Here is a 26,701-nt window from a genome sequence, read left to right on the forward strand (position 1 = left end):
TTTGAACCAAATCATCCATCTGTCACCTCACTTTGGCCAAGGCTGCTACTGTATTTGACTTCACTTTCTGTTAGCCTGTATGTCCAGCAGTGAATCTCCTTCAGATTTAACAGGCCTTACTAAGTTCCTTAAATACTATCTGTAAAAAGAAATATCCACCTTTTTTTTAAGAGTTAAAAGTGTTTCCAATTGAGATCAGTATCCACTTTCTTGGGTGCAAATATTGAAAGCTGAAGGAATAGTAAACTCAATTTTCAATGCTAATTGCCTTACATTAAAGAACAATATAACTTTTATCTTTTCTTATATTCTTATTACACCAGAATTCACTGCATTTTTCAGATCATACACTAATGAACTCTTTTCCTAATGGGTATTCAGTACTACATCATTTACACCAATTTATTTCAGTAACAAACTAATTCCAGAAGCAGCACAATTAACAAAGCACTGATTCCTTGTCTAGTTGGTTTCCGCATTTCTACATAGCACCCCCAAAGAATAACCACTAAGACTCACTAGCCCCTTCTTTTCTTTCAACTCGGACTCAACAGAAGTACCTCTGGCCCGATCCATGCTGACCATCTGGTCAGGGTGCTTGGTGAACTGGGAGGCAGAAGAGGTAATTAGCTCTCAGTAAGCTAAAGGACACTGCTTTGGGCTTTCTCCTCTGCTGATTATGGTATGACTGCTAGGAAGAACTTTAATCCTGAGGAACTTTACTTGTCTTTGAAATTGGCCAAGCAGCCTATTCTAGGTTGCTTGGTAGGCAAGCAGATGGCCTGATCATATAGGCCAGGGGTCCTCAAACTTTTTAACCAGGGGGCCGGCACGCGGATGAAGTGGCAGGAGGTCATCTGCGGCTGCTTGGTTTCCCCCCACAAACCCCGGCGGGAGGGGGGGGCGGGGGGGGGGGGGCGGGGCGGGGGGGGTTCTGTAAATACCGGGGGCCGGATTGAGGACCCTGGGGGGGCTGTATCCAGCCTGCAGGCCGTAGTTTGAGGACCCCTGATATAGGGTGTTTTTTCCTGTAAAGGCTATGGTGAGAATGAATTTCAGCTGAATGCATTCCCTTCACATTCATTTTTAGAACTAAAATTTTAATAACTAAGTATTCAGATGCTCATCTGTTCGAATTTTTGCTAGCAGAAAGTGTGGTTGTCCATAAAGTAAAAGTTATACTACATTATTAAAGAATGTACTCAGGAGTTTTGTGGGGGTTTTTTTTTCCCCGTGAAGGGGAACTGTGTGATAAGTTTAAGAGCATTCCAGCAAGACTGTGAAATAAGAACTTCAGCAAGCTTAAAAACGCAATCATTCTTGCTATTGAAATGTCCCAGATTCTTAAGCTTCCCCAAGACAGAGTCAACTGCTAATATTATTGTTATTCTTATTATTATTATTACTACTACTACTATTCTTATGTTTTTTTAAGGACAAATGGGTGCTACGTGTCTGTTTTCCTATTTCCATCTTTCACCATTATCCAGAATTGTAACCTTTTAAAAAGTTATTTTACATAATATTTCTTATTTCTGACTGATGGTACATTTCTTGCTAATACCACGTCTTTACTTCAATTCAGAACCAAGTTTTATATATGTATTTTGTCCTCTCTCCCCATTTTTTCCTTTGATGACAAAGAGTTTTTTTTAATTTAAAAAAACATACAACTGGGAAAACCTTAAATGTTGATGTAAGAGACAACGCAATAGTGCTTTCAAATAACTTCTTTTTCAAAACATCAATATCCATAAGAACTGGATAGTTTATGGAGCTGATGATGAGATGTGAATAATTCTATGAGTATGCAGGTTCAGCCTCAGCAATGCAAGCAGAAACTTATTGAGTAGATCACCATACAATAAGTCTGTCATTGAATGTTCATTGACGTGTATCCAGTTCCTCAGGAAACAAAAGCAGTGCCATTGGAACACAAATGTAGTTGGTATATCATTTGGTATCACTGTTCAGGAGGCCAAAGAAAGTTGTCCTCTTTCATTAGGAGCATTATATTGTTGGGTGTTGCACTATATCTGTTTGGTCCATAAAGGACATAGATTTCTGCCATTTTCCCTCTAGTATACTATGTGAAAAATAACTTCACTTTTTTTCCTAAAATAATTTTAAAACTGGTTAATATATTCCAGTTAGATAGCACACATTTATCCCCTGTGATCTTCTTTATATAACTAAAGTATCGTTTGACTTTCAGCATGTTTTTACTTCATGACAGCTGAGGAAAATATATATACGCAATCAATATTCCTAGGTAACACCTGAATATACAGAGATTTTATCTACAACACAACAGCAAAACATTAACACTTTTATCTCACAACCCTCCTACAGAGAAACAAAGACAAGAAGGCATTACCATGCCCATTTCAAGGACTGCAAAAAGACCAGGCATTTGCAGGAGTGGTTCGCTCAGGTCCACAAAGTAGAAACAATAATCATAAATCAGCATTTTCTTCCTATCAAGCTTTAGCTAAAGATGACAATCTCCCTTCTCTAAGCTGAAAACAACATATAGTCCCCAGACTGCACTCAGAAAAATTAGTCCAGGAGAAATAGCAAGACAATGCTAAAACCTCTGAGGAGAAATAGGCCAACAATGTAGCCCGTAGCCTGATACAGCTAGAGTCGTTGAAGGTTATTGCTTCAAAAGGTGCTGGAAAAAAACAAAGAACAGGTGTTCATGCTGATGGGAATAAGAATGAAATCCAACACTTGTTTCTGTCCTCTTAGTAACCCTTACTCCATGATTTTTGGTGTCCAGTCTTAATGACCCTAAATCTTCTGAAAGTCGACTGTGCTAGAAATGTCAAGCAGTGATTCAAAAAACATTCACTATTACTGCGGTAGCAGCTGACCACAAACATAGAATTCATGATCCAGACTGTTTGTCACAGGACTCGGTCTTATCTGAAATAATAGAAAATATTTGCCATAGTCTTTTAACCTTTTAAGCAAGTAAAAGCCACAGAGTGTGAACATACTCCAATAAACAGTCTCTAAGGTATGTGTATGCTGATGTATCAAAAGGTTTAAAAAACGTCATTTGATTGCATGTGTTCTCCATCACATATGTAAGCACTCTACACTTCCATAAATTAAATGCTTGTCAGACTGCAAGGCATGAAGATTCTTTTTTAGAAAGCAAACATGCATTTAGCCAGCCCTGATCATTGCTAGTAGCTGTTCTGAATTCTGGTCAGCAAAGCATGGTAAATAGTCCTTCCCTTGCCATAACCTACCATGATAACAACTCTACATCTGTATCCCTAGCACAATGCTGCAGCCCCTCCCTCACCACACACAGTGACACACCAAATACATTCTCTGGGCTCAGCAAGCCTTGCATCAGGTCCTGCTTCTACATGATGGCCTGGTGAAAGGGAAAGTTAGGGAACAACTGATGTGGAATAATTGCAACGGCAGAAGAAATGGATAGTTATCTAAACTGCTGTGCTTGAGACTCTGACAGGCCCACTCTATTATTAGAACATGCTAATTAGTATATGCTCTCTGATTTTCTCTCTGCTACTCTTCTTGACATGTTAAAAAAGAAGTTGGAAATAGGTGTTAATTCACCTTATAAATTAACACGTACACAATGGGGAAGTGTTGTTTGACTATTTTCTGTTTGACTAACTTTATAATACTTAAAAATACAAACCCTGGCCTCATAGCTACATGAACTTATCGGCCAGTAAGAATCTTGCCTCAAACATCACAGTCAGAATGCGTTGATCAGGGGGTTTCATTTTGATGCAACTATGGAGAGTGTCAGCTAATAATCAAGAAAGTGCTTAGGAAGATTTTCTTACTGGCACTGAATTCCAACAGAGATGGGAGGTGTCTGAGGAGAGACAAAGCAAGAAGAAAGAAGATGGAAGAAAGGAAATTCTTGCTGAACAGTGGATCAGAAGCCCCAAGATAAGCACACAGAGAAACCTCTATCTCTAGGGATGCCGAGCAGTTCTGAAAAATCTCTCCTGCACAGCTAAAATCCCCACCAGCATGACACTGGTTAAATGGAAAGAGAAGGAAGGAGAAATTATGGCTTTCCTTCTCGAAGTATAAGAGAATTATTCAGAAGCATTTGTGAGCCAGCCATACACGCCTACCAAATGTATCTTTTTGCTCCAGCGGTGCATCAAAGGGGACTGTGCATTGAACCCTGCAGAGAATCCCAACGTGGGACAAAGGAAAACTTGCCTGAGGGATGTGGGACCTGGGCAGGCCTACCTTGGCCAACAACACCTAACCCACTTATATTTAAAATTATATCATCAGATTTTATGCAAATGGATGCCTGAAATATATGACTGTAAACAAAGAGTGTTCCTATACAAAAAAAAAAAAAAAAAGAAAAAGAAAATGTTCAGTATTTTCCAGATTTTGATTGGTGAATTTGTAACATTGGGGGACCCTTTGGAAACAGTTGCTGCTAACTACAGAGACTTGATGACACTGATAATATGCTGTCTTTGCTGTAAATATCACCCTTTGTTCCTCAAAATACAGGGCTGCTATTTACACGTTCGTTGCAGCCAAGGTTCAGTTTCTCCTGTAGGTCAGAGTGGAAGATTACTTAATTACATACTTTTATGATGAAAATCACTGCTTCACATCTGCCTTTGTATCAAAATATGTCTGCCTTTCATCCAACTATATTAATTGCATCAAGTACGCATAGTCTGTATGCTGTTATAAATGAAAAGTAGATCATCTAATTTTCCAATACAAACAATAGATTCAGGAAATTAGTCATATTTTAAATTGAAAAGTTAGGACACTATTCTGTTTAATAATTTGCAATGTGTATTGATACCACAGTGGATTGTCAATGTGAAGCCAAATTACTTTTCCATAACCACAAATATGAAACCAGTCCTTAACTTTGATATAGGTAAAAACCTAATCATAAATCTAGGTCCTGTTGTCTCTCTAAAATAGCCCCAAGATTAGTTCTGACATTCATTCCCTTTGAGAAACTTCAAATAGTAAATTTTAGTAGCTGTATAAAGTGTCTAACAGTTTTCCAAGTAAAAAAAAAAAAATTAATTGGAGGAAAGTTTATTACACCACAGCAGTGACAAGTTCTCTCTCTGCAGGCTTGCAAGCTTCAGGAGCACTCTAGCTTTTAACATACGTCAGCTGTTCTATGCCAGTCAACAGAAACCACAAACCAGAAAGGAATGCAGAGGTATCAAAGCAGTTGTCCAAGGCTCCAGATATGCAGCAAGCTCTCAAGACATCCTCCTCTTGAGCTTCTGTGAGGACAGAAAAACCTCCAACACTGTTGGCCCTAGCTATGAACCACATCTTCCTGAATCACTGCCCTTCGGCTGGTAGTCCCCACCCTAACGGTGCCAAGAAAAACTCACTGGATACAACTTCAGGTTCTGCTTTCCTTATGAGTCCCCATCTTCCATGTTTTTCAGGGATTTTCATGTACAACTTCATCTCCTAGAGACTATTGTGTCTTTCAAAACAAAATAATCCCATCTCACAACTAAATGTAAAGTTATCCAGAACAAAATATTTCAACATCACAAGCCTACCTAATGTTTTTTTAGCAGTAAAGAGCTTGTGTGCTACTTCTAACAGAAAAGGTATGTAAATAATATAAGCACATCTTTCCCAGCAAAAGGAATACTTTATTTTGTGAAGGGCCATGAAAATGCAGATAATATGAAGTATAAGACTGGAGAAATCACAAGGAAGCACATGCTAAATGGCCACCTCACTTCTGAAGGTTTGGCAGGGTAGTCTATTGACACAAATTTATCTGCTGGCTAACAAATACAGACATGCTCTTCTCCTCTCAAACCATCATCAGCTTTTTTTGGCCACAAGACATACTCTGGAAATGATAAAAGAAACTGGGAAAGTTTAATGAACTTACCTTTAAAAAAAATTAATTCTTAAAGAATGAGACAAAAAAGGTTTTAAATAAAACCTTAAACACAGCACAGAGTGAGTAAATAAAGAACAATGAGATACAACAGCCTCTTATGACAAGGAGATCATGTATTTCAGCACTATGAAATATGTGGTTATACAGACAATATAAGACAAAGATCAGACTAAAATCAAATTCTGTCTTGAAAATCACAAATAGATGGTTTACCTATTACAAAGAAATATTACCTCGATTACCTGAATTCAGATAAAAAATTACAAAAAAATTCCTAATGCACCCATAGACAGGGACCAAGGCACAAATGCAAGTTCAAAGCCTGAGGAATGCTGTTTTCAGAGACCTCTTAATATTTGATTACTGATATAAAATTGTGTCACTCTCCTCCATGACTACTGCATAGCACCAATAATTGGTTATCCTTGAATACATAAATTAACAAACATGTCTATACCTAATGTCATTTTATTCTGTACAATACTTACAAATACATCTACTGGCTTTTTGATCAAGCTGATTTCCTGATGTTTGTGGCTGGCAAGTCAGCTTATTTCTTGTTCCTGAATCTTCTTCCCTTCTGTGTTTTCCAGTCATCTTAATTAGCATGATTAAAGCCAAGCTAAAGATATATTAGCTATAACTTTACTCATTCTTTGCTACTCTACTAAATGTTATCCTGTGCTGCTTCTTAAACTATAATATGATCTTATTGCTTTCATTTTATACTAGTAATAACCTATTTAGTAGTCCAGAGTATAAAGCTAATTATAAGTGTGTACTTTTCATAATGACCACACAATCCTTAAGTACCTTCACCTTTCTAAGTCCTTTCAAGGAATCAACATTAAACCCAAAATCATGTGTGTTCTCTATAATGTTTAAGTTCATCAGTATAAAAGCCTTGCATTTTCCTGTGACAGCAACCAGGTGGACACTTACCAAATTATTTTTTTTTTAAAATCTTTAAGCCTATGCTTAAGAGTATTGCTGAACAGAAGCAACAGCATCTCTTTGACCGTGCAAAGTCAAGTCAAGTTACTGAGGAACAGCCCTTTTCTTCACTCCTACTGCATTTAAAATCGGTTAATAGTGGATTCTACATGAGACACCATGGAGTTCACAGTGAGTGGCTTCTCTGCAAATGGTTGGTGCCAAAACAAACAGATTTTTTTAAACCTGGGACCAATCTGCTTCTTTTGTTTTCTAGACATCTATTTTGTGGTAGCTATGGCAAGCAGCTGAGTGATTTCCTCTGTTCCCAAAGGAGTTCCATTTCTATGGATGGTCACCACTTTTCTATGTTATGCAGCTAGAGGTTTGGAGTGTGAATTCACCATTAGATGTGGGGATAACAGTAAACAAACTAACCAGCCAGCCATGTTAACATGTTGTCAAAAATAAGGGACAGTTTCAATTTAAATTCATTACTTATTGTAAAGATCTGGTAATGGGAAAATTTTTACCTTTTCTTATCATACTTCAAGTACAATGGCTGTCAAGACATAAATGTTAAACATCCGAATAATCATTAAAAACCAGGGCCTAATTCAAGTTCAGATTTAAGAACAATTTTTTTGCCAGAATCAAGATTTTTTTAAATATTTCCAATGTCACTGGTCTCTCCACTGCCCAGAATAGTATCTCTCAGCATTTTATTGTAATTTAAAAAAAAAAATAATAAAAAAAAATTATGTACAAGGTGGTTTGAAATGACTAGGAATGGAATCAGTTTTCATTTAAAGGAACTATGATTCAAAATTCAGTTAATGCCTTCAAAGGGTCAAAGACTCTGCACAACTTGTTCCTTAGTACCAGAACCACCAGGAAAGAAGTGCTCGATACCCTATTTCATGCCAGACACAGTCTGAATTCATTTAAACATCACTAGGATAAGACAGCAAGAAATATACCAACAGGAACACTAGCTTTGCCTGTCAACGATCTCCACAGGTGTTTGTACTGCAGTGGCTGCTACCATCTCAGAACTGAACTGTGAATCAATGGGCAGGTTTAGGTTTGCAGAGTACAGGTTCGGTGAACTGGATTTTGTGGAGTGAAGCTAGGGAGGAAAAAAACCCTGTTTCTTTCTTTCTCTCTGTATAAATTTCAATTAAAAAAATTTCAAACCTCCCAATCTGATGCTGGAATTAGAAGTCTGAATTTCTCTTGCATGACTTTGGATATGTGTTGCCCCTGTAGCCAGTGGAGCAGGGAGACAGAGATGTGGACAGACAGGTGCCTTAGGAGGGTAACAAAGCCATCTGCAGAGAGCCGAGGGTGACTGCTTTCCTTGCTCAGGTACTGCAGGAAGATCCTAACCCCTAACGGGAGGACTGTGAGCCTGAACAACCTTCCCTCTGGTTCTCTCCTCCTCTTGCTGATAAAGCATTGTATATATCATGGATCTTTTCTGCTGTGGTGCATATTTGCAGCTACTTGCTAAGAACTTGTTTGTTTAGAGAGTGCTCATTCTCTGATCTCCTTATGCATATATTTTTAAGAGTATTGATGGGAGAAGCCAGCACTTCAGTCACATACCTTATACTCTACATCCTAAGGCCAGCCTTGGACAGAAGCTATTTTACACAGAACTGTCCATGCTATTACAGGAGACTCCCATTTGCCATTTTGGCCAAAGCATTTGCCATAGTTTTGAGCCCAAATACTTCAGATCTCTTGTAGATAACTTTGTTAAAGATCACCAAGTTCCTTAAGGATAAAGACAAAGCTGACCTTGAGTAAGGATTTTGAATCCAGGTCACTATTCTATGGGGAGCCAATGCAAACAGATGATGGATTTGATGGGCTCACGGTATCCCATACTGCTGAGAAAGCATGTCACGGTGTACCATGCTCCTAAGGACTTGAGTCTATATAATTATTATATTGTGTTTGTGTAGTTCACAGAGGAAAAAAAAAAATTAGGTTTGTATTTCTATCATTATACATGAGAACAGGATGGAATCTCAGACTACTGAAAATGGTGGGAGGTTTTGATTTGTGGAGTCACTATCAGCAGGGATTTCAAAAGCATTACTAAAACTACAAAGAAATGGATGAATAATACATCTGCTGGAAATTAAATATGTGGGGACATCAAAATTATTCACCGATTTGGAAAGCATGGAGGGTTAAATATTATGACAATTTATTTTGACATTCTCTAGAAGAAATATTTCAATATTTTCAAAATAGGAACATTCTGAATTTCTATTTTGAAATAGCATATTTGTTTTGAAATTGATACAACATAGCTCTGGATTTAACAAAAATGTTTCAGGTTGGCAAAGAATACATTTTTTCTTCCTGCTAAGGAAAGAAAACAAACTATTAAAGTCATTAAAAGTTGTTTCAACTTGTTACAAGCATGGCCTCCAGAATGTTTAGTTCATCCACCAAACTTTCAAATAGATGACAAAATGTATCATTCCTACAGCTCTTTGAAATAAGAGGGGAAAAAAACTGGAGATACATACCTTTCAAAGACCCTGGTTATGAAGTTTGTTTTTCCTGGCCTACAACTCATTCCAGCATAAACGGACTTCCTATGCTGTAAACCCAAGATAAGCAGATAGATATCACCTAGAGCACTGTACAGCTGTTTCTCCCTCTGTATTTGCCCCTATCATTTAGCTCCCCATACACTCCATAACGGTCAATAGACCCTGGCTCCTTCAAGAGAGATGTAAATCACTACCTACCTCAGGGGGGATTTCAGTTACACAGCAAGGCTCCTTCTGCTTTTCAGTCTGAAAATTTGTGGCAGTTTCATTCAAGTGATTCACAGAGCCTTATATTAAGTTACATACAACATGGAATAATTCAGTCACTACAACAGTTAATGTCTTATTTTTATGTTAAATTCAATTTATTCTTACTATGTCTCAACTATTTCAGCTTTCACTGTGCTGCAGGCATATACATTAGCAATGTATGAAGTTTATTTTAGAGGCTGCCAGGAGCACAGAGCTGGAGAATCTGGACAGGTAAGGGGCAGGTACATGAAGCTCTGCTTGCCTGGGGACACAAAATGTGATTTGGGATTAACAGGAACAGTAAATTTGAATTTGGAAAAATACCTGGCAATGAAACAGCAACTCTTAGACTATAAAGCCTAGTTCTGCAGTGGGAACTGCAATCTCAGTCACAGATTACATTGAGCACTGAATATTACAAGTGGCTCACAAAAATAGTTTTTTCTAATCCAAAGACTCCAGCTTAAGTAAAACTTAAGTTTTTAAAAGATGAAGTGCTAGATCCTGTGCTACAACTTTCATTGGATCAAGCCAGGAAAAGAAGGAGCACAATTTGAAGTAAGCCTCCATCCCTTTGCAGTGACTGTCTACTTGTACTCAGCACTGATGAGACTACACTCCAAATACTGTGTTCAGCTTTGAGCCCTTCAATTCAAAAGAGACATTGGGGTGGTGGGGCACATCCAGAGAAGGGCGACGGAGCTGGTGAAATGTCTCGAGCACAACTCTTATGAGAAGCAGCTGAGGGAACTGGGGTTGTTTAGTCCGGAAAAGAGAATACTCAGGGGGAACCTTATCACTCTCTACAACTAACTGAAAAGAGGTTGTAGGCAGGTGGGGTGGTCTCTTCTCTCAGATAAAAGTGATGGAAGAAGAAATGGCCTCAAATTATGCTGGGAGGTATTAGATTGGATATTAGGAAAAATTTATTCACTGAAAGGGTGCTCAAGCATTGGAACAGGATGCCCAGGGAAGTGGTGGAATCACCATGTTTAAAAAATGTGTAGATGTGATGCTTAGGGACATGGTTTAGTGGTGGACTTGGCAGTCCTGGGTTAATGGTTAAACTTGATGATCTTAAAGTCCTTTTCCAACCTAAATGATGCTATGATTCTATCTGGTTTTGGAGCTCTGTCAGAGAGACTGAAGCTTTACTCAGTGTGCCCATACATTCTGAAAGAATGACGCTTTGATACAGACACTTTCCCCTCCAGGCTCCCAGCCAGCTTCTTTCCATGATCATCAAGACAAGTAGCACAGCTGTTCATGCTGATCCTGAACACCTCCACTTAAGCAGTGAGGCCATGGCCCCCATACAATATCAAAATTCAGCTTTAGTAAGTGCGTATAATTTATGCTAGCACTGCAGCAAGCCTCTTTTTAAAACAGAAAAAAAAAAATCCCCTCTTCTGCTTGGTGTTTGGTCTTTCCTTTACATTCTTTCCTAAGTAATTTTTGTTTGGTTTTAAAATACTATTACTGTTTGCATGAGTTGCAGTGCTGGCCAGCAAAACCAGTTATGAGCCAAGGTCCTCCCTTTGTGTATTGCATTGCACATCCTTAAAAGATTTTCCCTTCCCCAAAGCATTTGTAGTCTGCAAAACCTTAAAAACGTGCATTTAGTTAGAAAGACACATGAGGACAAACATGATGGTACGTCTAACATAAATGATGAAAATGAATCCAGGTAGACTCCTGTTCCCTCTTCCATTAGGAAGACTTGATTCAATTAAAAGCCAGCAAATGTAAATCACACAGAATATATCCTTTTATATTCAGACTAATGTGTGGAACTGACAGACGCTGCTGAGGTTTTGTTGAAGTAAATAGCTTAGGAAGCTTTAAACAAGAATCAGACATTAACAAACAAGCACAACTTCTGTAATTTCCCCACCAAGGATGAAAATTACAAGGAATGTCAATCATCTGGCTTGAAACTAATCAGCCAGTCAGCATATCAGAAAATATGTTTCTTCACAGAGAAGAAAAAATATTGAAGTAAAAGATCTTAATTTGAAACACAAGCACTGGATGTTCAGCACTGACAGAAACACAAATCCTACAACACGTGGACATTTTTCTGTTTTAACAGGTAAGCACTTTGTATCAGAAAGTTATTCTCATTTCACATTCACTTCAACAGCACTGTTTTCCAAAGGATTATTCATGCTTCACAGCACCATGAAAACAGAATTCAGCCCTTGGTATTTTGCTGGAAAGCTTCAGTATCAACAGAAGCGTTCTTGTATTGAATCCTGATGGGCTAGCAGCCCACCACTTTCTCCGGTCTGGAGTCATGATTCTGCTTCCATTCAATTTGTGCAATTTATAGAGACTCAGCTTGTTTCATGTTTCTTAACACATCTCAATTTGGGTCAGAAAAAAAAGTAATAATTGCCTGAAACCAAAGCTATCACTCACCATCTCTCTCTCTCTCTTTTTTTTTTTTTTTTTTTTTTTTTACATACAGACTCTTGTAAATCATTCTCTCCCACTTCCCCATTCTACTTGCCCTCTTCCTACAATCTATGTTTTTCTTTCTCACATTTTAGTACCACCTCTTCTCCTTTCTTAGCCTTTTACCTTTGCTGCTTCTTAATTCTGCCTGCATCTCTTTACAACTGCAACTCTTACCCTGCTGGAGCAGCAGGTTGTACAATTACTTAAGTTTTCCCATCTAAGAAGTTTTCCCACTAATATAATGGTAAACAGAAAAAAAGAAATCAGTTATACTTGGACAACAGAGCTCTCAAGAGACATTATTGCACTCTATCATCCTCTATTTCTATTCTCATGCTTACTAGAGAGATGGTGGCAGGTTTCTCGTGAAGACTTTAAACTCTCCATTCCCATTCTGGGTTCATTTGACATACATTGTAATCACACTGCTGAGAAAAATTCATTTGAAATGCTTGCAGGTTAACACATCTAATTTTGTACTCTAGGTGTTCCGCTGTAAATTAGTCTGGGCACTGACCATAGCAGTGGTACTACAGTGTCTGGTTTGTTTGCTTACACCAGGTTACCTCTTGTGAGTCTTCACATATACTTAGTTTGCAGCTCTGAAAATGATCAACTGCTAGCCTTAGAAGCTGGAACACCTGCCCAGTTTTTCACTTTATATCATTGCCAGTCGTCAGAATTTAGTTTTCAGGTTCAAGTCAATTACCCTTACAGTACTTGAGGTCTGTAAATGCAATAGTGGTTAATATGGTAACAAATGCTTCATACTGTACTTTTTAATGGCAATAGTGATGCAAATTCCCATTAAGAACAGATGAAAACAATAAAAGGGCCAGTCTTGCATAACTGCATAGCTACTTTTGAGGTGAGGGGGGTCTTCTTTTTCTTGACTGTTATCGCACATCCACACACAAAAAAAAGAGGATATATCATTCCTGAATTTTTATGTTTATTTAATAATGGCTTTGAGTGAGACTTGCAAAAAAGGGTGTAAATCTGCCTAACATAATAGGAGCAACCAGATAAGGCAGAAAAGTTCCCTATTCCTCAAGTTTCTCTGTAATACGAGTAGGATTTTCAAGAGCATGTTTTACTTATCTCCATTTCTGATTCAGAAAATGCTAAAATTCCTCCTGACTTCACAGAAATGAAATTATGTAAACAGCGAGGCATTTTTACTACAAAAATTAAAAGCTGCATAATGGTAGCAGGTGCTGAAGAGCTCAATATATTGATTGGCAAGAAAGTCTTGAGACTGAGGTAAACAGGGACAGGAAGACCAAGAAAGGATGGTTGGAGATGCGGGAAACAAAATGGTGCATGCAAAGAACAACTAAAGAATGCAAATAATATATAACAACAAGGAGGCAGGTAAAATCGAATATTCTGAGATGTATTAGAAGAACAGTAGAGAAAATTTGGATATTTCTTATTAGAAATAACAACTTACAATGATTCAACCTCCTGTGAGAAATCAGCAGAACCCGTAACAGGAGTCACATTCAGGTTGTCATTTCTGCATACAGAAGTGCTTAAATTTGACCTGTTATGCAGCTTTCCTAATCTTCATGTTAACATGGAAGAGCTGATAGTCAGTCTCTTCTTAGCAATGCCTTCTTTGGACTGAAACCAAAGAATTCAGTCTTACTCTGTAAAGCAGAAAAAAATAATACATTCTATTTCTACTATACTAAACAGCAGAAGTATATTTTTCTTTTTAATTCTGATTTGCATTGCATCCTTCCAGTCTTTGATGAAAAGAGGGACAGGAGGAAAAAATTTAAACTTTTTCCCCACAGAATGAATAAATATAGCCAAATCACCAGCATGGAAAATAACTGTATGAGCCCTAGGTACCAAAGCTTACCCACAAATAGCTCATAGTGAATAATGCATATGGTTTAAAGTCAGTTAAAATAAGTGCCAGGTCACTTATCAGGCAGCAATGAATTTGCAGGGCTTTGATACAAAATTCTTTTTTTGACTCTCCCTCTCTGAGGTACAAGTAACTGAAATAAGATGCAGACATTTAATGCCTGAAGTGAAATGTGGGCAAGAGCTGGCCAGTTCTGCAATCTTTCAGTCCTGCATCAAAACAGACTAATGGCGCTGAAGAGGCAATAGTGACATGAAAAAGCCAGCTTTGACTTTGTGAGATGAGTTCTTGACATCATGTCAGGACCTAAAGCACTACTATCCCTCAGAAATGGAAAGGATTTGCCTTGGCTGAAAATTTCAGCAGAAAACAACAGACTAAGGATCTAACACCATGGGCCATTTGCTTTGATTCCAGTTTAATTTCAGCTTCAGAAACATTATGCATTTGGCTGTCAGATTACAACCTTTGCATGACCTAAAACTTCTACACTGTATGTTCATACAGATGCTTCAGGGCTAGCCTCCCTTCATATGAATTCAGCTCCTCAGACTGCTAAATATTGGGCACATACTCCAGCCTTGGAAAAGTACCAGAGGTTCTGCAGCAAAGCCATTATGTTGAAGGCATTTATGAAAGGAAAGGGAAAAACTACTGAAAATCAGATAGTATATGGTCTTTCCCCACAAGACTGTACCCTGCTCTTTATTTTACCTTCTCTGGTCAATGAGCCAAAAGCTTAAACAAGCAGTAAATTTCTGCACTGAAAATGCAGCCAGATGATTATGCACAGAAGCTCTAAAGCTCTTCAGTCACTGCTTTCCGGCATTCAGTAGAAAGTTGTTTAAATTACAACCTAAATTATTTTTTCCTTGATGTGCTTGTCCCTGTCAAAACGTGTTGTTTGTATGAACACAGCTCAGGTAATTCTGATTACCTTCAGTCAATAACTTGCCCCTAACGGCAAATTTTCTAGTGATCCAAGGACTGGAACTGTTAACAGTCTATATATATGTCTATACTGGAGCAGGAAAAACAAATTTTATACTAAGACTTGGCAGGAAACATGAAAATAATTATCCTTTAGTAATAATAAAATGAACAAGTATTTCAGGGAAGGTTCACCCTTCATTCTGTTTTTCTTGAAAAAAAACCACAGGTGATTCATTTGCTGTTTAGAATTAAGAAGTTAAACCTGAAGAAAAACATTGAGCTTTATAATTTGAGGGAGGGGTTAGCTCATGGTATTACTTGAACTGTATTAAATTAAATTTCTATTTGAGCACTGAAAAGCACTAGAAGTAAACTGCAGGAATTCCCAAGTTGACAGTATTAGGGTTTATTTTAACTGTTGTCAGTAGAAACATAAACTGCTTTGTTTCCTAACCATTGATAAAAAATCCCAGCCTCACACAGACATGCCTGAAAAAGTCTGGCCGTAAGTAAATTATACAAAGACCCTTAAAGTAGTACCATTCAATATGATCCATTCACATAAAAGCACAGCATATCCTTCCAGTGAGCAGCAGCCATCCAGCTACTGGTTGCTACAGAGGCATGATAAAACCTATACCCCCTAATAAATAAACCATCAACAACACATAACACCATGTTATTCGTAATTCATTGGTTCTAACGTCCATATTAATTCACAGCCAACAAGCAGACATTGAACTGTTGCACTTTTTCAATGTTGGAAGACTGCAGAAAATGTTCCTTCCTTGCATTCTGTTGGACGTTACTAGCTTAGATAACTCTCCTTGCAAAATTCATGTCAAGACAATTTGAAAACACTGAACCAAGTCTTAGCCTTTTTTTCCTAAGCATAAACTGCCTTAGATTCATTGAAAGCTTTACCAGAAATCCAGAAACAAGAGAGTTTTGTCCCCACAAGTTTTACCATCATGAAGTTTAAGTGACACATTTCTTATTGATTTCAAGATACTTAGTTGTATGCTTTTGTCCCCTCTCCTTTTCTAGTGACTTAAGCAAGTGAAAGATAGCATTACTTAGCCTTGATAATCAATTGCACTAAGCATTCAGAAACAGGAAAATCCCAGTCCCTTTTCTTCTCTCAATACAATCAACATTTAAGAGAAAGGTACATTAATAACTACCTTAAAACGTGTACATTGCCTTAAACAGGTTTTCATGTGTCCTGTTTGTTAAATCAGCAACCTTTCATATCAATTTAAAAAACTGTGTATTTACTTTATTAAAATAACTTACACATTTGTATTTTAGTAATCAGTACTGCTTCCACTTTAATTAGTCTTACAGGTGCATTCAGGATTTATTAAAGTGTTGTATTTATGCTTTGTGATGTTTATATTAATAATATGTACAAAGACATCTTCTGAATAATAACTTGGATATTGTTTTTCTTTCAAACTCTTGTAAAGAAATCAAAGAAGTGATTTATGACCACTGTCCAAGAACAAAAGATACTCAGTTGCGTCTAATCTAAGTACTATCTTCTGTGATTTATTTCTTACCACAGATAGTTTGCAAGCACTCAAATACAGTTTAAACATACCATTTCACAACTGCATGGCCTACAACCTGAAATCCCTATAAGCCTGATCCTTTCAGGAAGTCTCTGGATACATAGGCATGTAAGGACAGACAATTCTAAAGATCACATGGGAAAATCACCCTGGAAAAAAGTTGCCAGGAAGGATTTTGGCTTTTTCCTATGTCTTCAAGTTACCAGAGACCTAGTATTTCATGTCTATCAAAACAGGATCTCTCTTGGACAATCTGGGGCAGGAATTTACATGGACTACTGGAACACAGATTCATACTTGGTGATATGATCTGTTTCCTCTGAAGTGGATTCACTTTAGCAAGCACCATACTGGAAATTCTGAGTTACAAGCCTGTGAAGAACTAGGAATAACATAAAGAGACCATGGCTGAAATTTACTATTTGGTAACAATTTTTATTGGATAAAACAGAAACTATCTCATTTTGAGTTAAAAAGGAGGGTTTTAATGAAATTGAGTAACATTTACAAAAACATTTACAATTTACAAATATCTCACCTATGACTTTTGAAAATGACACCCTCATTAAAAACAGAGTGTATCCACAGAAATATCTAAGGGTTAATACATGTCTTTGAAACTAATTCTGGATGCCCATATGACAGAGGTTTGATTATATCCAAAACCTAGTTTAGTTCATGTCCCATAGAAGGGAGAAGGAAGTGAAAAGACAAAAATCCTCAACCCAAAACAGTTAAAAAATTGCCCACTGTATTAATTAAATCCCATTTTACCATTAAAAACAATAGGTATATTTCTTGTATTTTCTTGTCTCTACCCCTGAATAACTGAACATTGTTCCTGTTGTTAAGATCAGCAGGGAAATGTTCTCTAAAATCCCAGCTAAGTAAACCTCAATGTTCTATCTAATTCATCGTAACTTCCAACAAGCAACAGCCATAGAATGGCTATTGGTGAACTCTGTATGTGAACTACAGAGAAAGTCAAATGAAAGGCAGTTCTGCTCTAATATGTGCCTATTTAATTGGCACTTGACATGTAATCCCATTTTAATGTGGATTGATATTATTTTAGGTTAAAAGGTAAACAAAACATGCTTGTTCATAGTCTTCTTGCATCATGTAATGCTGTTCTCATCCACACTGATTATAAATTCTCATCATAGTTAACAGGTGCTAGACTGCAATTACAAATTGAACTATGAATGAATAAGGAATTCAAATTTGTAGAGACTGACATGTGCTGAGGTTCCAGACTTTAAAATTGGCAAGGGATCCTATTACCAACTTTGATAATGTTCAGGAAATAGGCTGATGTTGCCAGGTGGGACTATTCATTGACAAGATTTTGCTTAACTGCCATATTCAGTTAGACTTCGAAAGTATTCTAACATTGATCATGAATGATTTCAGCATTTCATGGAATCTACCTGAATTTTAATCCAGGAATTTGAATCCAAACCTAGCTAAACCTCTGATTACATCTAAATACCTATTTAAATACAGAATCTTCCACTAACTTGGAGTGTCAACAGCAACAGACTCATTAGTAACAGTCATTCTGAGCATCTTTGGCTGTGGAGGTACCAGACAGATAAGTCTTCTTCCTGCTGTAAACAGCATGAAAGGTAAACTTTTTTTCTGCTTAAATTACTATCTTCCTATTTGTCAGCATGCCACTTGTGTTGTCATCTTTACTTCAGGCTTTTGAACCTCTATGAGTTTTATCACTCAGACTACCCTCCCAAAACAACCAGCACATCATATACTAGTGGTTTGGGTTCTATCGTATCCATTTGGCAATGCTGGATTACCACCAGTTCTCTTAACACCACATTTCCATTCATAGTAAACTGTAGTAACATAGCAAGTAACACTATTGTGAGCAACACTGTGTGATATCTACTATTTTTGCCAAATTTACAAAGCCTAAACCTATGCTAGATAATCTAGGCTAGCACAAGACAGGGGTTTTTTCCCCACTGACAGCATAGCTTTGGCTCTTACTGATTTCTTTGTAATCTGTTACGTACTTAAAAATAGCTAATCATATTTTCTGGAAATGGAGTTAAACACATTGGCCCTGCAAAGCAGTTCAGCTCCTTTGGGAGAATGTGGACATTTCTCATTGATTTTTCATAAACATGGGGCAGCCCCTGTGTAAATAAAGACACTGTGCACTGGAGAAAGCATCTTTCTTTCAGCTAGTCTAACTTAAAAAAATAGCAACATCCTTTGATGGTCATCTTTTTTATAAAAAACATCCCAATATAACAGCAGAATATTCTCAGTCAATTTGTAGGTTATGTATGAGCCACTGGCACCAGGGACTTGTCTGGGAGGAAAAGGCACACAGTCTCTTTAGCCAGATATAGAAGGCAGCATTTGTGATACTCTGTGTTATTGATATTTGTCATGTCAGAACTGAATGTAAAAGAAAGAGAAATACCTGTCATCATACTGTTGTCAGTGCAACTTATGTCATCTCTGGTAGGTTAGCCTTGGTCAGCAGCCAAATGCCCACCCAGCTGCTTACCAGCTACCCCCACCCAACAAGAGAGAGGTACAAAGTAGAATGAAAAATCTCATGGGTCAAAACAAAGACAGAGAGATTGCTTAACAGTTACCATGACAGGCAGAAGAGACTCAGCTTGGGGTAAAATAATTCAATATATTGCCAATTAAAATAGATTTGGATAGTGAGAAACAGAGATACAAATTAAAACACCACTTTTTTCCAGAGGTCTACTTCCTTGGAAATTTACAAGGTCATCCCTGAAGAGATATCTTGCCTTCATGCCTGACAGAGGCCACCTCCAGAGGTTTTGGATTATTGCCTTTCCAATTCCTTTGTCTATTCCCTGATCCCTAGCAAGTTACCCCAGCTTCTGAGTTTCCTCATGTTTTAATTCCTGACTGTCAGCCTCAGTATCCCAGCATCCGAGCAACAAGGCAGCCATCCATTTTGCCTGGCTGGCAGACACAATCTTTCTGCATATCTCAAAGTTCCCTCAGGGACCAGGTGATTTCTGCCTCACTATAAAGTGACTTCTGTCACCTCCTTCTCCTGTTTCTTTGATGAAGGACCAGCTTCCTGATCAGACTCTTCCTCCTCCCTTATTAATCCATGTTATGAACCTGTCAATTTCTCCTTCCAGTTTTTCTTTATGAGTACTGGGTTGATGTAGATAGGGTTTGGGTCCCTGTCTTAACCACCGTGTCCACAGATGCAGAGGCCCTCCTTTGCTCTGATGGAGCTGAACAGGGGCTCAGTGTCCCAGTCACAGTGCTAGGAACTGATGGGTCTCATGCAGGTAGGCAAGGCACTCTTCTGTCAAGTCGTGCACCAAAATTTGATGGGATTACATGCTTGTTCACGTATAAAATCCCAGGCTTTGGAGGATGATAACTGCCCTAAGCACCTACCCAAATCCTCCCACACACCCTGCCACCCAGGGATTGACTGCGTCAGGGCACATGTCTTAGACACTCACTGGCAAGTTGTTTACTCTTTACACCTGGATGAAATCTGGTTCCACATATCCAACAATGTCAGATAATGGGACCAAACAACTTACACTGACAGTGCCTTCTCAATATTTTTGAAGGTGTGAAGTTAAATGCCAAACCCACAAATATTGTCTTGTGAAGGGAGGGCAGTCAGGAAAAATTTTGTCACACTATGCATCCTGAAAACTCTGTCACCCTGCATTAAAAGGGTTTTATTAAAGAAGAACTGACTTGCCCTCTGTCATGCGCTGAGTTCACAGCAAAGAACCCAACCATATCTTCACTGCCAAGTGTCCAAACTTTCAGGAGAATTCACCCTACCAACTCTTAAAATTTATAGTTCTACAATAGCCTATAGAGCAATATTAATGGAGATCATAAAACATTGGGAAGCCTACGGAAGTAAAACAGTACATAGCCTATTACCAAGTGTTATATTGAAAAATGGCATCTGCACTAATACTTCCTTCCTAGTTTACACAAACCATTGTGTGTAGGAGTTTGAGAGATCATCAAATTGCAAAACAGCATTTTCATTTCCAACTATTTATCTAACATGTCTGTTCTCCAATGATCTCAGAGTAACTCTTAATATTGGGGATTTCATTTGTATCTTTTATTTGCTTTGCATTACCCACACAGATGCTAGAAAGTCAGTTACATGCCTTGCCTTGATGCATCATCCCAGGGGATATATAGGAGATTCATCCACCTTGCCAGATTCTCACAAAACCTAATTGATGCTTATTAAGTAACGTAAAACCTGGTGGCCTGCATATACATGATTAGACACATGATGTTGAGCATCTTTCTACATAATCTCTTCACATTAAAACTAATTTCTGCTAAAAGAGCTATAACCTCAATTGCCGCAAGAGTACAGTTTATTTTATTACCATAACTTTTGCCTTTGGTTATTCCAGTACTATTCCAATCACTGGTTTTATACAAAGCCATGATCAGTTTTTGCCTTCTCCTTTCGCTTTGATTATCAGCCACTTTTTAAAGCTTTATCATCTTTAATTTCATAGTTTAATACATTTTACCACTAAAGTCTCCACTACATTTGGACACTGATCAATTTCAGAACATCTGCAGTTCTCCCTCAGGTTGTAACCTCTTCTCCCATCCTGTCTTAATCCCAGCTTCCCTCCAGATTCAGAAATAGGAATTCCCTTTCTTTTTGCTAATACAACAGACTCCCACCTCCAGTAGCAAAGGGGACTGAACTTCTAGTTTGATCTCCAGTCTGAATTTGGGAACACTTGCTTAGATAAAGCACAAATAGTGTCTTAACTCCATGCCTGAGAAGAGTCAGCACATCCCGGAAAAGTCCCCAGTGTCCGATGACCCAGTTCTGGCTCAATGTGACCCCCTATAATTCCCAGATTAAGCTGAAGTCAAATAGAGTTCCCAGCACTCTTTCCGATACCTTGAATTTAGTTAAGCTAAGCCTTTCCTGTCTCCTTTGATCAATAGAAATATTGAAGATGCAGCAGGAGGATGCTATTTAGCCAGGTGTCCCTTTGTAAAGGCTTCCTCTTTACAATGAGTCAGAGCAGAGTATGGGGTTGATACAGTTTGGCTGATAATAAATTTGTGGGTAAATTAAAGGCTTTGTTTAGCTCATAATTGCAAAAAAAGTCTTGATTTCACATTTACTTCCACTTTCCGTCAATTAAAAGAATGTTCTTAAAAGGCTTTGGGGTTTTTGTTTAGGTGGGTACTTGAATAAAAAAGAATAAACAGCATGTCAGAGCAATGTTAATATGCGCCTTGGTTCCTGTTTGTATATAGATGACCAAATTCATCGCACTGCAGTTCCTCTGCAACTTACTTATTCACAAGTTTGCTAGATTTGCCATTTTTTAAAATCACTTAATTAGGACAATTCAAAGAAAACCTCTTTTCTTTTAGTTCTGTAAGCACATATGAAAGATGTGCAAGCCCTATGATACTTTTTATTTCAACCAGCTGTTGGACACAATCCAGACTATGCAAAACAATAGCCAGCCTGGTTTATGATTGGAACAGCCCACCTAGCCCTAAAAAAGGAGCCTCCCATACTCTTATCAGCATAAAAGAAGGGTATGTGAAAACCTACCTGAAAAATGCATTGTGATTTCCAAAGAAATTCCATTATTAGCATTTAATAGGTGAGAATTTCTGACAAAAGGCTCAGAGCAATGCTGCTGGGCAGATTCTGAGACAAATAATTGAACTAAATAGAGCAGTATAATGCTTGATAAAGGCTTGTAGTCAAAATTATAAGCTGAAATGTTCCACACGTCCATTGAGTAGGGGATTAAGTAAATAGTTTAATAGGAAACTAAAGTTTGTACCAAAGTACCTCATTTTGGTGCTTAATGAAAGAGACTGATTTCCTTTGGCTCTCTGTTATGGACAGTGTCAAGAGGGAGCACCAAAATCAGGTGAACAATAAGATATCACTACAGAATGACAACAATACATGAAGACAGCGTTACCTAAAGCCGCAGGGCATTTACAAAAAGACCAGGGATGCTGTCACCCAGACTAATTTTATTATAGTTAGTTTCCTCTATTCGCTGATAAAACATACTTAAAACATGTCAGTACTGAAACATTCCATTATTCATTTCAAATTATGTGTATTGAATGATGCAGATGAAAAATGCATGCACAAATCTAGAATACCATTCTCAATACCACCTTGCTCTCTGTTTCATTTTAATGCTGATGGTTTTCAAAACGTGCTATATCTTATCTACACACACTTGTAGAGATACAGTCTCTGCTCCAAACAGACTGCAATGAAAGACTGCAACAAAAATAAACAATGAAAGGAGAACCATTGATTGCTTTCAGATGATTGCTTAGGCCAGATTAGCTGTCTGACTTAAAAAAATCATAATTCTGGGTTTTGAGGAGCAATATAGTCAAGGAAAGACCAATATTATAGCACAGGGCAAAAGGAGAGCATCCCAGTTAATGACAATGACAGATACAAAGACTTTAAGGAAAGAAAGGGACAAAAAGAAGTCTGAAAGATCAGAATGACAACAGAACAAAAAGCAACAGAAGCTAAATAGGTATGGAGACAACTGTCAAAAGCCTTAAAGGAACGGTGTTTAAACAATAAATAAGAAAGAAACAAAGAGTAACTAGAAGGATTAAGAAAGACATTATTAACCTAACAGACAAGACAGAAAATGTCAGTCCTTATCATTTGAACAAGATTCATTGAAATGGAAAATGAGACAAAGACATTGCAAAAATCAAGGTGAAAGTCAAAGAAGCCTCAAAATAAGAATTATCACAAAAATATAAATGTAGATAGACTACGTGTGATAGAACTAAAATTACTATATTTCAGTGAATATCTACAAAGAAAAACTCTAGAAGGAAAAAAGTAACCATTTTCTTTTTGATAAAGGTAGCCTTTGCCTGTCCAATACAAGCCTGCACTATTACTCTGGTTAATATAAAAACACACATACATACTGACTTGACCATAAGCAAGTTCAACATTTTAAAAAACAAACAAGTCTGTGTAATATCAGTGCCCTAGCTTTCAACAGCAAAGATCAGAACAAAGTATACAACTGAGAATTACAGGTTGTAATCATAAGACTGGAAAAAAGTTCCAGTAATCAAAACCACACAATAATTTGGGGTTTCAAATTATCAGGAGACATGTTTAGTGAAACACATGAAATGCTGTCTTGTGTCACACTTCCAGACACATTCTGAAACCAGAATTCTTCTCTCCCTATTTTGGTTCTAAAATCTGTGTATGAAACACTCCCTTAAAGTGTGCAAAAGCACAAAAGCACTAATATCATGTATCCATATAAAAGAATTAGTAGTTAACAGCAAAAGTTACCACCACTAATTAAGCTGGCATACATCACCATATCACATTCCAGAGATCTGCTTTACCATCTTGCTATTTATTTTGATTCATTAGACAAGTAAATATGGTAATTACAGGTAGCCTGAGTTGCATGGCTCTGAAATGAAAGGACCTCCTGCAGGACGAGAGGGAAAGGACAGGCAGAGAAATGACACCCAGAGCCTTACCTTCCAATTAGCAGGAACTCCCCAAGCACTCCCAGGCGCCTCATGGCAATGAGGATCCCCCTCACTGTCATCCCCTCGCAGAAGCAAACCACCACTCTAGCCTTGGGTAACCTTTCTCGCAGCTTGCGGAGCAGGCGGTCAAAGCTCTTTTCCCCAGCGTTGCTGTAGATCTTGTCAGAGTGAGCAATGCAGAGACCCTCTTGGGCAGCCAGCTCTTTGAAGGCTTCCATTCCACTTTCTCCATAATTTCCTGTTAAAAAAAAACCAAACAAACAACTTATATTATATCATGCATTTATAAGTAAAGGGTCTGTGACGGGAAAGGATCGTTTTCCTAAAAAAAATAATAAAAAAAAAAATCAACTAGTATTAGCAGAAAGAAGAGCAAAGGAGATCCACCAAAGTAAACAGAGTTCAGTGGAGCAACAGCAACAAGCTGCCTGTTTATCAGTAGGTCTTAACTGACCTGGAGACTGCAAGTTTCTTTTCTTACATTGATTTACCAGTGAATATTGAAGGCAAACAATGGATAAGTAGAGACGGGGACAGAAACAGCTCAGACAGTAAGAATAAAGTTTTATTAACATTTCTATGGAAAAAATCACAGTTGTCCTAATCATGGAATATGGTCACAAAAAGAGAAAAAAGGATTTTATTGCAAGCCATTCTGTCCCACATGTGGTCCACTCTCATAAAAGTGAATGAAAGATGGATGAAAATGTAAAACACATTGATCTGTTACCATTTTGAAAGCCACTTGCACTAATAGGACTGACCTTCATGACACTTAAAATTTAGGCTTGATGTTTCTCTTCAAATAGGGGACTTGCTATCTGTAAGAACTTCAGAAATAACTCTTCCTAATCTAGAAATATTTGAACTTTTGTGGCCCAGACAATATCAAAGCTGATTCTCAAATTCTCTTCACATTTCTATTTATAAGTTTAGGAAGCCAAATAAACAGCTTTACAAAACTCAGACTGCCTTCATCTATGGAGACAGGTGAAATCTCAAGTTTTCTTTGAATATTTCATGCCTGCCATGAGCACAGGATTAATGATGAACATCAATCAGGCAAGAGGAGCAGATGGATTGCAAAAAAACATCTATTAACATCAACAAGAAATGGTTCAAAAAGAAAAGCATTCATTTTATGCTATCCACATCCATAATGATTACTTAATTTATTGAGGGAGTAGCATCAGATATGCTGAACACTTCTAGACCCAAACATTTCTAAGCAAGGGATGACTGAAGAGGTCCACCTTCCCCCTTTGTAGCTATAGTTTGAAATAGCAAATTGCAAAGAGGAACACTTCTGAATCAGCCTAACTTCCTCCACAAAAAAATCACAACTACTCAAAAGGTGTAGCCACCAGAGAGAAAATTCAGCAAGAGGCAGTTCAGGCATTCTTTATAAATCCAGTAGAAATAAGTGCATTTTCCAGAAGTGTGGATCATTTCCTGCAGATCAGACACATTATGCAGACACACTATGGCAGTCATAGTCATACTAGGACACAGCTAAACGTGCCAGATGTAGTGTCAAACAAAAAACACAAGTTCCCCAGCCTTTTACACTGAACTAGTTTCTCTCAAAATTGCAGCACAGCAGAATGGCCTCTTTTCCAGTCTGTGACTCAATGCCTGATACAGCAACCAGGTCAGTCTGCTTTTTTGTCTGAGCCAGGCATACTCCAGAGCAGCAACAGAGCAATGCCTTGGCCCTGCATGGCTGCGGGGAGGGGATAAGAGAGGAAGATCTGTGCCTAGTGGGAGCACACCAGCAAGCAGCCCCCAGCATGGGCTCAGAACTGCAGCCCCATCCCAAGACCCTGTACTTGGGTAAATGGAGTGGGTAAATTGTACCGTGTTTGTTTTAAGCTGAGAATGACACATGTGGAGATATTTCCATGTATTTATAGGCCATAACCTGCAGTCACCAAGGGATTTACCCCAGGACCTGAGGCTGGGCAGTTTGAGCTGTAGTGCTTTTATGACTTGGCTCAAGTCCCAGACTGAGGCAGGACAGCCTCATCACTGACTTGCCATTAGCAAGCACCTTATGCTTTGGAAGGAAATTAGGATATATTTCCCAACTTCATGTGGAACTTTGCACAACGCAGACTCATTTGAAACCAGTAGAATCATTCTTAAAGTCTTACCTAAGGTGAGCCAGGGGACTAAACTGAATCTTTTTAGATATTTAGGCAATGCATATTAGAAAACAAATGTAGTAAGTTTCCTACCTAGATATTAAGGTGGGGCGGCATTTTCTCATACATCAGTACAGCACTAACTCTGCTGTAATTCAAGTTAATGATTTCAAGAAATGAAAAATTAAATCCACTTGGAATGATTTTTCTCAGCTTTAATTTTGATGGAGTAACAATTATCTCAAACGTAGTCACATCTGTACTGACAGTACAACAGCCTACCAAAATACAAGCTATGAGGAAGTAAGACTGTTGTCTACAAATTCAGTAAGTGCGATAGCCTAGAAGGCAGAAAGCTAATGAATATCAAAAGCAACATCGACACAAGATGAAATAAGCAAAAGAGAAGGCAGAAACAATCTGAAGCTGAAAAGGAAAGA

At 37.9% G+C, this 26,701-nt stretch overlaps 1 protein-coding gene across 2 annotated transcripts in view; it reads right to left on the minus strand.

Moving 5' to 3' along the window:
* GRM1 (glutamate metabotropic receptor 1) overlaps positions 1-26,701 on the minus strand; it is a 197,827-nt gene that overhangs the window by 135,848 nt on the left and 35,278 nt on the right. For both annotated transcript variants that reach the window (XM_005230207.3, XM_027796947.2), the window contains exon 2: positions 24,106-24,355. In XM_005230207.3, the coding sequence (XP_005230264.1) occupies positions 24,106-24,355 (250 nt within the window). The remainder of the gene's footprint in view (positions 1-24,105; positions 24,356-26,701) is intronic.

The sequence above is a fragment of the Falco peregrinus genome, chromosome 7 (assembly GCF_023634155.1).
Source record: "Falco peregrinus isolate bFalPer1 chromosome 7, bFalPer1.pri, whole genome shotgun sequence".
Taxonomy (NCBI): Eukaryota; Metazoa; Chordata; class Aves; order Falconiformes; family Falconidae; genus Falco; species Falco peregrinus.